This window comes from Syngnathoides biaculeatus, chromosome 5 (assembly GCF_019802595.1).
Source record: "Syngnathoides biaculeatus isolate LvHL_M chromosome 5, ASM1980259v1, whole genome shotgun sequence".
In the NCBI taxonomy this organism is placed as follows: domain Eukaryota; kingdom Metazoa; phylum Chordata; class Actinopteri; order Syngnathiformes; family Syngnathidae; genus Syngnathoides; species Syngnathoides biaculeatus.
The window spans coordinates 26,877,853-26,892,908 of record NC_084644.1 but is presented as its reverse complement, the minus strand read 5'-3'; the positions used below and the strand labels follow the sequence as shown (position 1 = coordinate 26,892,908).

The 15,056-nt window shown below is 41.4% G+C and overlaps 1 protein-coding gene across 5 annotated transcripts in view; it reads right to left on the bottom strand.

The window, feature by feature from the left end:
- The window catches only part of map7d1a (MAP7 domain containing 1a), a 77,851-nt gene that overhangs the window by 5,993 nt on the left and 56,802 nt on the right, over positions 1 to 15,056 (bottom strand). For 4 of the 5 annotated variants that reach the window (XM_061820954.1, XM_061820951.1, XM_061820949.1 and 1 more), the window contains 9 exons: positions 13,253 to 13,375; positions 10,565 to 10,710; positions 8,782 to 8,912; positions 6,171 to 6,412; positions 4,973 to 5,219; positions 4,694 to 4,874; positions 2,154 to 2,258; positions 216 to 266; positions 62 to 125 (listed from right to left, as the gene is read on the bottom strand). In XM_061820954.1, the coding sequence (XP_061676938.1) occupies positions 62 to 125; positions 216 to 266; positions 2,154 to 2,258; positions 4,694 to 4,874; positions 4,973 to 5,219; positions 6,171 to 6,412; positions 8,782 to 8,912; positions 10,565 to 10,710; positions 13,253 to 13,375 (1,290 nt within the window). The remainder of the gene's footprint in view (positions 1 to 61; positions 126 to 215; positions 267 to 2,153; positions 2,259 to 4,693; positions 4,875 to 4,972; positions 5,220 to 6,170; positions 6,413 to 8,781; positions 8,913 to 10,564; positions 10,711 to 13,252; positions 13,376 to 15,056) is intronic. The other variant, XM_061820950.1, reaches the window with a different exon arrangement.

Here is a 15,056-nt window from a genome sequence, read left to right as displayed (position 1 = left end):
CTTTAAGAAGGATGTCCTATAATTATAAAATCAGCATGATGTGACCCGTGACGTTGCTCACCTATGCTCCGCTTGCCCTCATTCTCGCTCACTTGAGGCGGCAGCGACGCTGTCTTTGTCTCTTTCTGGAAAGAATAATGAAAAGACATCAAATCAAGATGTATTGCAAATATCGTAGTTCATTAATAATCAATAGTATCTTTCATCCAGGGTACCTTGTCGCTTACTTCTGATTTGCGTGTCCTCTTCATGATCTCTTCTAGGCGCTGGGAAAAGTCACAATTCAGATTAAATCACACACACACACACACACACACACACACACACACACACACACGCACGCACGCACGCACACACACACACACACCCACTATGATCAGTGCTTGTTTATGGTACGTCAAATGTAATTCCAAGTGTGATAAAACATCTTTATTATTACGGTTATGATTAATACAGCATTGGCACCATGAGCAGGGGCCTGTCAGAGTGAGTGGTCGCCGCTCTCAGCTTTATTGCTATGGCAGAAACTCAACAGTCTGACGTTACAGAGGGTGTAGCATTCATCCAGCCATCCATTTTCTTTGCCGCTTATCCTCACGAGGGTTGGGGACAGTGCTGGAGGCTATCTCAGCTGTCAACAGGCAGGAGGCGGTGTACACCCTGAACTGGTTGCCAGCCAATTGCAGGGCACATAGAGACAAGCAGCCATTCTCACAATCACACCTAGGGGCAATTTAGAGTGTCCAATTAATGTTGCATGTTTTTGGAATGTGGGAGGAAACCGGAGTGCCTGGAGAAAACCCACGCAGGCACGGGGAGAACATGCAAACTCCACACAGGCGGGGCCGGGATTGAACCCGGGACCTCAGAACTGTGAGGCCAATGCTTGCTTTATTAGCTGATCCACCGTTCTGCCCGGTGTATCATTCAGAATTAGAAAAAGATGTACAAGTACTTTTAAATCTTTTTGTAAAATTATGACATTTTCTTTAAAAAGTATAATTACTTAATCTTTTCTTGTCCTCCTCCTAAAATCTGACTTTTACCGAAAGATTTGAGATGATTTGTGTAATCTTTTGATTTTTTTCTTCAACCGACTGCTTTGCAATTTTTGGGGAAATCATTGGAGATTATCCTTATAATCCTCATGATATTATCCATCCATCCATTTTCTAAGCAGTTTATCCTCACGAGGGTCGCAGGAGTGCTGGAGCCTATCCCAGCTGTCAATGGGCAGGAGGCAGGAAACACCCTGAACTGGTTGCCAGCCAATCGCAGGGTACATCGAGACTCACAATCACACCTAGGGGCAATTTAGAGTGTCCAATTAATGTTGCATGTTTTTGGGATGTGGGAAGAAACCGGAATGCCAGGAGAAAAACCACACAGGCACACGGAGAACATGTAAATTCCACACAGGGAGGGCTGGGATTGAACCGTGTCCTCAGAACTGTGAGGCCAACGCTTTCTAGCTGATCCACCGTGCCACCCTCATAATATTAAAACTTGAAAAAAGTCATTTTAACATAAGACTCTGTCAAATAAATCTTATGAGATGCACAAGAGTTGTTTTACAGAAAGAATCTAACTAAAATAATCATCTAGTAGGAGGCGGGGTGCACCCTGAACTGGTTGTCAGGCAATCGCAGGGCACATGAAGACAGATCATATTAATATCAAGTACAGTATTAAAACTATAACTTACTGAACATGGTTTCAGCGGCCATTTTTAAACAAATAAAGGCTTTATTGATGTTAAATTCTATAAAAGTGGATCATGACTTCACAACAACAGGAAACTGTGGGTTTCAGGGTGACACCAGTTGAGAACCACTGCACTCACATGCCCCCGTAGCCTCAGATGACCACGCTCGTCGCACCACACGTCGTTTATATTTAACTCTCACTAAAGCAGCTCTATTAAATCAGAGCATGCCGACAGCCGATCTCTCGTAAGCCTGAAACATTCATCTAAGTTCTCGGGATTCATCAGAGCAAATGTTGTACCGGGAATATGATACCTCCGCCCAGGGAGAAGGAGAACTTGTTTTCAATTCAGCTGGCATACCAGTGTCATGTCAATCCGTGTGCTCAGGATGAGGAGAAGGTTGTGGTCTTCACCGGGGAAAGAGTTAACAAAGATGACGGCCTACCTTTTTCCTCTCCAGCCTCTCCTGCTCCTCCTTCTGGAAGTGCTTTTCCCTCTCCAGACGCTGCTTCTCCGCCTCCTCGCGGGCTTTCGCCTCGACCTCTTCTTTCTGAGGATAATATCCAAGCACAGTTTTTTTTATTTTATTTGTTAGACACACAAGAGAGATTGGCGGTTGGAGCCAAGTGGGGATGCCGCATGGCGGGTGTGGCTAAAATGATCACTTGCCCGACCATGAAGGCGATATTTTAGTTCTGGAAAACAACTTTTTTTTTTACAAGCACACTTAAGCTGTGCCTGTAAAAATAAAGTCTAACCAAATGTGTCACTGCTACAAATAGCCACGTGAGGGGGGTAAAGGCCCACAAACTCATAAGGGGACAGACGTGATATGTTGGGATTCACACTATCACTTAATTTTTTCTTTTATTTGAATATTCGTATTATCATTAAGCATTCTTATTGTTACACCAACTCAACTTCATTTACAGAGCAATTGCAACATTAAAAACAATGCGAACAATAAAATTCAAACACAGGTGTGTCATGCTGAGTTGAAAGCCAATGAATAAAATTGACTTTTAAGGCCAGTTTTAAAAATGGAGCATGGGAGGACTTTGCCAATGTTTAGGGGGAGGTTATTGTAAAGAGATGGACCAGGAACAGAAAAAGAACTATCCCTTCTTAGCCTCCATATGGTGCTTCAAACAACCAGGAGGGTCAGGTCAGCTGACCTGAGGCCTAGAGCAGGAGTGTAGGGATGGAGCCGCTCAGTAAGGTGGGGCGAGAACCTTTTAGAAATTAAAAAAGAAACTGAAATCGTCTCTAAAATGACCAGGAACCCAGTGAAGGGCCAGAATTGGCATTATAAAGTCCTTACTACGTGCTCCAGATAGGAGGCAAACACCTGCCTTCTGAGCCAATGGATTGACTGGTGGGCAGCATGGTGACGGAGCTGAAGACCGTTGGCCTCACAGTTCTCTCACCCAGAGTTAACTGGAATAGGCTCCAGCACACCCGCGACCTTAGTGAGGGTAAGCGGTATGGAAATGAATAGATGGAGTCATTGGAGGGAAGACTCACTGGCTCCAGAAGAAAGTGCATCACAGTAATCCATCTGAGATATAACAAAGGCATGGATTACAGTTTCAAAGTGCTGATGTGAAAAAAGAGGCTTCACTTTAGCCAGCTGCCTAAGATTAACAAAGAGAAAATGGACTTGACAATAGCAATAATTTGCCAAATGCAATTTAAGTTCATTGTCCATATTAAAGACCCACTTTTTATTACTTTGGCTTTTGAGCATATGTAAGGGGCCAAAGTCAAAAGGAGGGAATTTACAAGGACCACTTGGACCAACCACCATAACATCTGTTTTCTTATTAGGACTCAAAAACTTCAACGCCATTGACGCTTAAAAGTCCTCAGGCTAAAACAAAAGTAACCTTAAGGGGAATGCATCCTTTTTCTTTCATGGGACATAAATTTGACTCCCAACTGCATAGAAATGAAAAGAAATAGCAAACAAAAGAAAGGATGGAACACAGTGAGATCAAATACAAAATAAACAGCAGCGGAACTAAAATTGAACCCTATGGAGCCCCTTAAGACAGTGAAAGACTTAGTGGGAGCACCCCAATTTTGCACACAATCCTGCCTGCCTGCCGAACAGGATTGAAACGCCTTAAGAGCGCTACCAGTAATGTCCACCAGGTGCTGCAAATAAACCAACAGAATACTGTGGTCCACAGTACTGAAAGCTATAGTCGGGTCCAGCAAAAAAAGACACACAGTCCCTGGAGTCATGAGCCAGGAGGATGTCATTAAAACCTCTCAAAGGGGCTGACTCTGTACTATGCAGAATCTTGAAAACTGAGTGCCAGACCACTGTTATGTTCACCCAGAAACATCTTCGACTGGGTATGAACCACCTTTTTCCAGGATTTTTAAAATAAAATGCAGCTCTGAACCGGGCACTCACAATTGAAAACAGTTTTCTTGAGCAGGGGTTGCACCACAGCATGTTGAAAACTTTGGTGGACAACACCAGAAGACAGACTGCTGTTTAAAATGGCTAAAGGACTGCCCCTGTACTCGGGAGGATTTCCTAAAAGAAATGAGGAGGGACAGTCATAAGTGAAGTCATAAGACTTTAATCTGGCCAACCACACCTTCTAAAAACGTATAGGGAACCAATTGAATTTAACACAGCCGAACAAAGAACAGCGTCAGAGCGCTCTGTCACCTAATGCCTGGATCAGACTAGAAAACAAATTTGGTCTTTCATGATTGCACTCTGTCAAACAACTGCCATGAAATAATGCCGCTTCTTATTCAGAAAGCGGCAACACTACATGTACATGTATTCCGACACCACCGGTGTGAATAGTTGTTTGTCTTTATGTGCCCTCCAATTGGATTCCTATTGCCTGGAAATAGCTGGGATAGGCTCCAGCACTCCCGTGACCCTTGTGAGGATAAGCAGCTCAGAAAATACATGGATAGTTGCGTTTTTGGGAGCAGTTCCAGTGCACTGGTGCGTACCTGCTTTTGCAGGCGAATGTTCTCCTCCTGTTCGGCCACAGCTCTTTCCTTGGCTTCCTCCTCCTCCCTCAGCCGCTGCTCCTCATCCCTCCTCTGCTGCTCCTCGGCCATGGCGCGCACCTCCTCCTCATGCCGACGCCTCTCCTCCGCTTCTCTTGCCAGTCGCTCCTCTTTCAGGGTCCTGAATGTTCAAATACATCAGACATAGCAGACACTTTTAGTAAAACAAAAACAAGCAATAACAATTAATTTTGTTGGAACTTTTTAACTCCCTCTGACCTGTCCTTTTCCTCCTGCTCGCGCCGCTCCACCTCTTCCCTCTCACGTTGCTCGCGTGCCTGCCGCCGTTTCTCTGCCAGGATGCGGGCTGCCTCTTCAGGGTCATTGGTGCCTGCCATGGGCTTGGAGGACGGGGACGGCGAAAGAACAGAGTGAATGTCCTTGACGGGTGGCTCGGGCGACGGCGACGCCGAGATGTTGTTAGAGGCTGCTGCCGGGTGTCTGGTGAGAGGAACCACAGGAGAACCTGGAAGAGAGAAAAAGTTCTTCCCAGTTAATTCAGAGAAGAAGAAGGTCACACAGTGAACAACAATAGAAATTATGTAGTACGATATAAAGGGAATGGGGAATGAGCTAGGGCTGCGGCTCTGAAATATTTTTACAAACCCAAATTCCAGTGAAGTTGGGACGTTGTTGAAAACTTAAGTAAAGACGGAATAGAATAACGCTATAAATACTTTTCAGTCTGTATCCAATTCAAATGTTCAAACTGATAAATTCCTTGTTTAAATTGATAGGGGTATTTTTTTTTTTTGCAAATATTAATTCATTTTGAATTTGATGCCTGTAAAATAGCTGAGACAGAGACATGTTTACTTCTGTGGCACATCATCTTTCCTTTTAATAAAACTCAATTAAGTGTCTAGCACTGAAAACACTTGTTAAGGCATTGTAGGTCAAATTCTGTAACAATCTCGCTTGATGTGCAACTTTGATTAATCAAAGGAGTGTGCAGTGTTGGAGTTGGCACTTCATATTGCAATAAACATTTTCAATGGGAGACAGTTCTGGATTGCTGGAAGGTCAGTCTACTACATCCTAGGGTTTGGGCATTGAGAATTAAGAATTGACTGGAACTGGGACTAAGATTCAGATTCAAATTGAAAAAAAAATTGGTTCCCAGTTTCGATGCTTACAGTCCGCTAACACCAAATAAGAATGTGCGTGAAGAAGAGGCGACGTTAAGCAAAAGTGTGTCTTAACACTGTTAAAGTAAATGAACAGTCACCTCAATGTAATACAGAAATTATGATTATATTGTGCAAAGGAGTCTTTCATGATGTGTAAAAGTCTGACGCGTTTCCTCCAGCTCCGATTTATTAATCGACTTGTTGACAAGGTGGATAAAAACAATAAATTTTTGCACCTCTATGTCCAGCAAAATTTTTTTTAGATAAACATGAATTCTTCTACTCACGTCGACTACTGTTCTCAGGGGTGGCCGACCTGCGATGTTCTCTCACTTTTTCCAGTGGGACGGGGGATGATGTGCGGTGGTCCACCCTGGCGGGGGTCCTCGCCCTTCTGGGCTGTCCCTTTGGTGTCGATGGTCTGCTTCGCGTGGAGGTCGGGTTCGGGGAGGCAGCGGGGCTCGGGGAGGCAGTCCTGCCCTTGGGCACGGCCGGTGACAGAGGCCTAGTTCTTGATAGTGGAATAGGACTGGAGGACACGTCATTCATGTTTTACAGTTTGCAAATATATATCCATTTATTATAGTAGCTATCCTTACAGTATGGGGGTGAATGGTCGCCTATCACAACTGACATTGTGCGTGAGGTAGGTTACAATATGGGCTGGTCACCATTCATTTACATGACACATAGTGTAACTCACAAACATAAGTCCATCACTGACACAGATCATGTGGAGAAAGAACACAGCCCAACTTTTTTTTGTATGAAATCTATAAATTGGATTGGTTTGGGAACATTAAACTGAATGAAGTTCTATTTATTTATTCCAATGAGATGTTTATGTGAAGCATTTTTATTTAATTTGAGCTTCCAACAAAATCCACATCCGAATGCAGGTCTTCATGTCGGTCGGTCGGTATCTTTCGGCTTGTCCGTTTCGGGGTCGCCACAGCGTGTCATCTCAGATGAACGCACATATATGTTTGGCTCAATTTTTATGCCAGATGCCCTTCCTGTAAAGGCTATTTTCCAGGCTATTTTTTTTTCAGAGTTCTTCGAAGTGAGGTGTGAGAGTGATAACACCATCTGTAACACACCCGATACATATTCATACCTGAGAACTTGTACACATGATGCCACATTCACAACTATGGAGAATTTCGAATCTTAAATAACCTAATCTGGATTTGGGAGTCAGTAGCCATAGACAACCCACGGGTAGGACATGCCAACATTAAACAGGAAGACCGGAGGACAGATTTAAACCCATAATCTCAGAACCGTGAGACAGACACGCTCAGTAGTAGTGCACTGTGCAGTCAGTTTGCAATTATTAAACAAATACAGTCATCGGTTTCTAATGGAAATTTGATTCTTTCATGGTCAAGTCCAGCTCCAGAAGAAACTCAAAGCATAGAAACATTACATCATCCATTGAAGTGGATTATGCCACTAGGGATGACATCACTCTCATTTTGGTCTCGTGTGCTGACGGCTCACTTATTCTCTTTGTTTGCCAAGCCAAAGGAAATAAATGTGTTTTCCCCCTCCTACTGCATCCCAACTACTGTCATGGCTGTCATTTGTTGTGTGGCCTGGGGATGAAAGATTTTTTTTCTTTTCACCCCATTTCAACTCTGCTTACCACGAACTATGCAGACTGAATAGGAGTAACACGTTCATCGTGCTGCATACCTATGACAACTCTGCATTAAGAGTAGGGGAGGAACTGCCCCACCAAATGGGGCTCAATTTCTTTTTATATTTATCACAGAGTAGTGATTCATTTGCAAAATATATAAGCAGAAATTAACTATGTCATAATCCTTGTATTGTTGTATTTCAGAAGTTTGTTAAATTATGTTCTCTATGCAATTTACATTAAAATTGGATGAAAAATTGCTGCAGAAAATACACAACATAGTAAGGGAAACGAGGTTTTGTACATTGTATTATGTTCAGTTTTAATTTTAAATAAATTTTAATCAAATATTTTTAAACAGCTTATTTTCCCCTGCATGCGTAGCTTTTCTCCCGGTACTCCGTTTCCACCTACATCCTAAAAACATGCAGGGTAGGTTAACTGAATACTCAAAAATTCCTGTAGGTATGAATGTGAGTGTGAACGGTTGTGAGTTTATATGTATCCTGTGACTGGGTGGTGACCAGTTCAGGGTGTACCCCTAACACCCCAACGCAACCCCCCCACCCCCACCCCCGCCTGAAGATAGCTGTGGTAGGCTCTAGCATGCCAGAGATCCTAGTGAGGATAAGCGGAACGGAAAATGAATGAATGAATCAAATATTTTATCAAATACCCCTCCTTGCCATCACCTTATTGTGGTAAAGGGGTTTGTATGTCCCAGAGATGCTTGGAGTTGTTCGGGGCTTTATGCCCCCGCCAGGGTTATCCAGGGCAAACATGTCCTTGGTGAGGAACTAGACAAAGCTCAAAAGAGTTCCTCTGATAAGTACATTTCAATGGACCACAGTTTCTTGCCCAGACACAGGTCACGGGAGTCCCGCTCAAGGCAGGTGGGGTGGGGTGAGGTGGGGCTCAATGGTGAGCGCCAAGTGGCCAGGGCTGCACCCATGCAACATGACTGGGCACAGCCTGGAAAGGGAAGGTGGGTTCCCCTTCCCATGGGCTCAAAACCAGTGGAAGGGATCAAGGGGGTCTGGTGCAAAGTGAGCAGAGTCTGAAGGGGGTAAGATCGGCACCTAAAAATCTGGCTCGTAGAAAAGGAGCCAAAGCAGATGTGTGAGGTCAAGATGTTCAAACTAAATACAGTCATACTCAGGGCAGATGAAAGGTTTTTTTGTGGGGTGTTTTTTTATATAAAGAAACTAAAATACTGCAATTTTATTTTTTAGATTATGAAGAGCCTATTTTACCTCAAGTCTTCTCTGTGTCTCATGATGGGAAGTGATTGCTTCTTCCTGAGGAACCTCTCCTTTGTCAGGGCATTTTTCTCTTTTTCATTCTCCCGCTCCTTGTCTTTCTTCTCCTTTTTGGTTCTGTCCATCTGTGCAATATGAAGTAAGATATAAATGTGCATTCTGAGTAGGGCTATTATCACGCATTCATTTTATGGATGTATCGATTTATGTTCCCACGATCCAATTGGACTGATCTGTCTTTGGCTAGTTAGCCTTCCAGATGGAAATGTATTTATTTAAATAATTTTAAAAGACAATCGTCAATTACGTCGACATGAGCATGCCACAGTACAGGAAATATGACAAAGTAGTGTGCTATTGAGCAAAGCTGCAGTTTAACGAGTGGAGTCTGCAAAGGTTGAATCATGGAAACCAGACGATTCTTGTTTTTGAAGACATTGAGAAATTTACTGGTAGGTTATGCAGTAGTGTAACACGATAAAGGAGAAAACTTTACTAGCATGTAATTAACTGTAAGCATAAGCTGAGAACTATAAGTGAAGTGTGCCCTTGCCCATACGTGTTTCACCGTTCGTGGCCCTGCGTATTTGGGAATTTTGCTCTTAAAGTATTTTTTCCTAATAACGTATCGTATTTTCACAACCATAAGGTGCACTTCGAAGTCTGAAAATCTCTCCTCAATAGATGGAGGACAATATAATGTGCGCATTGTGTGCACACCTCGTTCCAAAATCTGTAAACTTTGTTGAGTGATTCCTCCAATGAAGTACAATCTAACTTGCACATCACAGTGGTAGTATGCATGCTAGCAATGTTTCAACGTGCATGAAAGCCAACATATGATGAACTCATGAGGCAATGAGGAACAACTGGAATTTTATTTTTGTAGGCAGAAGAAGCTTACATTGCTCCACACAGTTACTGTGAAGGCAAGTCATTACTCAAGATGTTGTTCACGCTCAGAATGGTCCTAAGGAGGTTCTTAGTGCCGCAAAGCAGGCCTGGGGCGCCACAATGCATGCTGGGAGTATGTAAATAGCATTTAAAGAGTATGTTTTGTGTCAATTATTTGTTCAGTCATTGTAGTATTTGTTTAATCGTTTGCTAGTTATGCTATTGTGTTTGAGTAATGACTTGCTTACGCTGTCAGTGTGTGGGTTTGTAAGCTTCTTCAGGTTACAAATGTAAAATTGCAATTGGTCCTCACTGCCTCGCAACGCCATTGTATGGTGGCTTGCATACACACTAAAACTGATGCTAGCATGCATCCTAACAATATAACTGGTGTGTTCAAGTGTACTTCATTAGTCTAGTCACAAAACAACATTTACCGATTTTAGAATTCATTCCAGTCCATTTTGGAGAAAATTTAAGACTTTGAGGTGGGCCTTATAGTTGCAAAAATATGATACATATCACACATAAGTATTTCAATACTGCATCCATTATTATGAATAGTGTACTTTGGCAAAAAGGTAACACTTTTCTAAGAGACAAAGATCAAAGCAGTGGAAAACAGTAATGAGTATACTGTAGAGTCTCACTCATGACAGATACTAACTTGAACATCCCAATCAGAATGGATGAATGAATGAACAAAATTACTGACTGAATTTCCAAACACTGAATTGTTTACGATTGTATCGTTCCAGATCCTTTTAATCCAATTGGCAACCATGAATCGTGGTACAAATGGAATTACTGATCAAACAAAACGTTACACCAGTAATACTGTATACATAATACTGTGCGTAATGCCTCTTTGTGTAGAACATACAGGTGTGGAGCTCCGTCTGTGTTGGCGCTGTCTGATGTCAGGCGTGCTAGATGTCACTCGCCAGTGATCAGAGCAGCGATGGTGGGGCTGGTCTGCACACTTCGTCAGGGGGCTAGCGGAAGACGAGCGGGGGCACAGAGGTGACTCTGAGGAGGAGGACGTTTGGTTACAAAATCACCAAACGGAATCCAGCTAGAGTCCAAAATCTGTGTATCATTGGACTGCAATATAAGTATTCCTTTTTGAAGATTGGTGTCAATGAAAAATAATGGCAAACACTACATACTTTTTTTGAAAACTTTGGAAAAACAGGAAAACTATTTCCTGTTCAGCGATATATTTTGTATTCCTTGTACCGGGTTATCAAAATGATGATTGCATATACTCTCATTGAAAGTAAAAAAAGTTTCTCAGCTCCATTCACCTTTACTTATAGAGCACTTTAAAACCACCACAGGTGCCCACAAAGTGCAGCACATTATATAAAAATAAAACGGATAAAACAGAGGGAAAATTAAAACAACAGCTTGATAGCAACATTAAAAACAATAAAACACAAACAGCGCAGTCTCATGCTGAGTTGAAAGTCAAAGAATAAAAACGAGTTTCAAGGTAAGTTCTTAAAAAATGGACAGTGAGAGGTCTTGCCTAATAATTAGTACATTTCATAGTTTGTACGTGTTTCATTTTATCTCCATAAGAGTTGACTCATTTTTTCTATTTCTGCCATGTTTTTCTACTTTAGTATTAGTATTTCAACTTTAAGTCCCACTAAAGTGGCAAAAAACTCACATCACATCACATAGAAGTGTGTTTTTAAAATACCTGCCAAATTTGAATGAATAAAAATATTACATTGTACAAAAGTAAATGAAGTATAGCATTGGCCTTCTCAAATGCTTATAGTTGTGCAGTTTCGCTACTGTTATGTTTAAGATCATCAAACAAATGTAAATATCAGACAAATGTAACGGAAGTGATCTTAAATGCTGTTTTCAAATAATTTATTATGGGGGAAAAACAACTTCAGTTACTCAGCCCTGTTCGAAATAGTTAATTACCCCATTTTGCTCAATCATGAATTAAATGTGGGTAATCACAATTTTTCGTTAATTTTCATTGACCACACCCGAGCCTGATGACCTCCAGACCTGTTCAATCAAGAAATCACTCAAACAGAATCTGCCCTGACAAAATTAAGACAGACAAAAGCTCTAAAAAAGCTGCAAAATGACACGATCCAAAGGAATTCCAGAACAATTGAGAAATATTCATTCGTATCAGTCTGGAAAGGTTTACAAAAGCCATTTACAGGCTTTAGGATTTTAGCTAACCATGTGAAGAACCATTATCCTCACATTGATGAAACATGTCACAGTGGCGAGGATTGGCCGGCCTAAATAGATTACACCAAAAGTACAGCAATGACTCCTCCAGGAATCCACAAATCCAACTTCTAAAGAACTGCGGGGCTCCGTTGCCTCAGTAAAGGTCAGTGTTCTTGACACAACAATAAGGAAGAGACTGCAAAAAGTTCATCGATGGCAGAACTCCAAGGCGAAAATCACTGCTCACAATCGAGAACATAAAGGCCCATTTTACTTTCGCTAAAAAAAAAAAAAAGATAAAAATTTAAAAAAAAAAAACATTGACTGGTTCCCAAGACATTTGGGAGAATATTATATCAACTGATGACATGAAAGTTGAGCTTTTTGGAGTGTGTGTGTATCATTACAGCTATGTAAATATAGTGCAACATGAAAAAAAAAAAGAACGTCATACCAGCAGTCAAGCATGGTAGTGGTAGTGTGATGGCCTTGGGCTGCTTAGCTCTGTCAAGAATTGGACACCTTGCTGTAACTGATGAAACCATAAATTCTGCTCTTTAACACGAAATCCTGAAGGAAAATATTTAGGCAGCAATTTGTGACCTCACACTGAACCACAATGGGCTTCTGCATCAGGATAACGATCCAAAACACGGCAAAAAGTCAACTTCTGAATGGCTTAAAAATAGTTTTTATGTCCCTCGTTAACTTTCAAACTTGACTCCGATTGAAATTCAGTAACATGACCTTAAAAAAGACGTTCATCCTCAAAAACCCATCTATTTTTGCTTAATTCAAACAATTCTATAATGAAGAGACAACCAAAATATCTCCACTTTCTCATTGCCATTTATAGAAAACGCTTTATTTCAGTTGTTGCTGCTGATGCCCAACCTGTTATTAGGTTTAGTGCCCCGTTACTTTTTCACACAGGACCAGGCAACTTTGAAGAGTTTTTTCTCTAAATAAACATAATCATTTAAAAACAGCTTTTTGAGTTCACTTGGGTTATAGTTGTCAATTTATTATACATTTGTTTGTTGAGTTTAAACAAAGAGGGGAAACTATCCATAAATATTGAAAAAAAATGAGAAGGGGGCCTCTAATTTTTTACAACACTTTGTATAATAAAGTTCTGAAAAATAAGGACAGCCCTAAAGCTGCAGGACTGTGTGGGCATCTCCACTAAAGGCACAAGACACAGACCTCTACCTGCCAACTGCATACGGTACGACATGTGGTGGCGGTAGAAATTGGCCAAGCTATTATTACTAACTCAAAATATCCATAGATGGCGCTCGGTGGTTATAAAGTGGGGGAAGGCCTCAAGCGAGAAAGAATACAACCCAGGGTGACTTACGTCCATCTTTTCCGTTGGCGAGCACACTGGCAGCACTGCGACTCCGAGCCAGGAAAGACAAGGTGGGCGTCATTAGACGGTCCACAATGCTGCTCTCCCATGGGCTCAGTACAACGCTACGGGCTGGAAGTTAAACCAAAAATGAAAAAAATTAACAATTGTCTTTTCACACCTACAACACAACATGCGAATCACAGTAGTACCTCAAAAATTGAACCTGGACAAGTTGGAGCAGTTTGATCCAATTTTTTTGAGAAAAATATGCCTTACATTTTGGACATGGAACCTCAAGAGACCTATTTTTACCCAGCATCATAGGATATCAGAATGGACAATGGTGCTAAGGGAAGTAGATTGTGGTAAGATAAGAAAGAGTGCAAAAGTAAGATGTCACGTTTTAAGTAGAAAGACCTTGCAGTGTCCAAAAACTTTGATCTGACAAATCTTCATGACGGTTGGAGATAATAGCCAATAGTCACATGGATGATGTTTAACATAGATGTTGCATTTATTTTGGAAAGTTTATCCATTCTGTTTTTATTTACATTAACATGAGCTGGATAGAACTGTCAGCCAGAGGCTTAATTTTGATTAGACTCTTCTGTGACTGCTGCCACTTTTGACTCTGAGTCATCTGTGCAAAACATTGCTTTGACAAAAGTTGCTGTTTGGACTTTGCAACAAATTATTCAAAATAGAATTATTTTTAACAGAACCTGTTGCTTTCAAAGTGGACCACCTTGACGATCGCATATCAAAACCAATTTTTTGCAATAAGAATCAGTTTACTACCCCAATGTAGTCACCAGATAAGCCAACAGTGGCTTAGCTTCGTCTATTTATTCTTTTCTTATAACTAATGTTGATCTTTGTATTTTCATAAGTCTGGATGCCCTGTAGCACTATGATGTCTCTCACGAGTCAGTCTTCATACTAAAGGAGACGGCTGGTTGGGTGAATTACAATTGTCCTGGATAAAGCTCTGCATGTGTGTGTTGCATTGTCATATTCAACTGGAATACACCACACACGATAAAAGTAGTAACCACAAACATGCAGAGTTTTTTCTCATGTGTGGGAACTCTTACATTAAAAAAAAAATGGTTCCGATGTAAAAATATTAAACCAGACACAGATTAAAAACTACATTTAAAAACATTTCACCAGATTGGAAAAGGGGAAAAGATTTGTTGAGTCGGAAGTTCTTTGAAATGCTTGTGAATCCTCAGTTCTTCACCATGGCTTTGGACTTACTACAAAGATTGTTGACTCAGCTGTTATCTTGGGAACTTTCTCTGCAGTAGCACCACATGTGAAAGGTGTGTTCTGCTGTGACAAGCCCCTGTCTATTTTTACCAATGCCGCTTCCTCCTCAGAATGCATTATTTACTGGTTGCCCAAATTGCTGACTCACTCGCTAATTTCACTTTCCTGGATGACAGGATATTCTCACTTGAAGAAAATTGAGCCAAAACCTCTCATAGTTAGGACAAAGGGAATGATAATCACACTTGAATGAAGCAACCACAAGATGACACAACAGCAAATGACCACAAATGCAAAATACAATCATGCAGAAGCGGGGGATCAGACATTTTAACCTCATCTTGGAAATGAAAAGAAAGTGGGTCGGGAAAACATGTCAATCATCAAGCACAATAAAGGAATTTGAAATCAAAATCAGGAGGGGAAGTAACTGAAGAGCGAAACGACGACATTGATGATCCCCAGGTAGTGGTTGAGTGTGATGGACACATTTATGGGGACACACGTTGGGAGAAGATGGTTCCTCATTCCAGGCCTT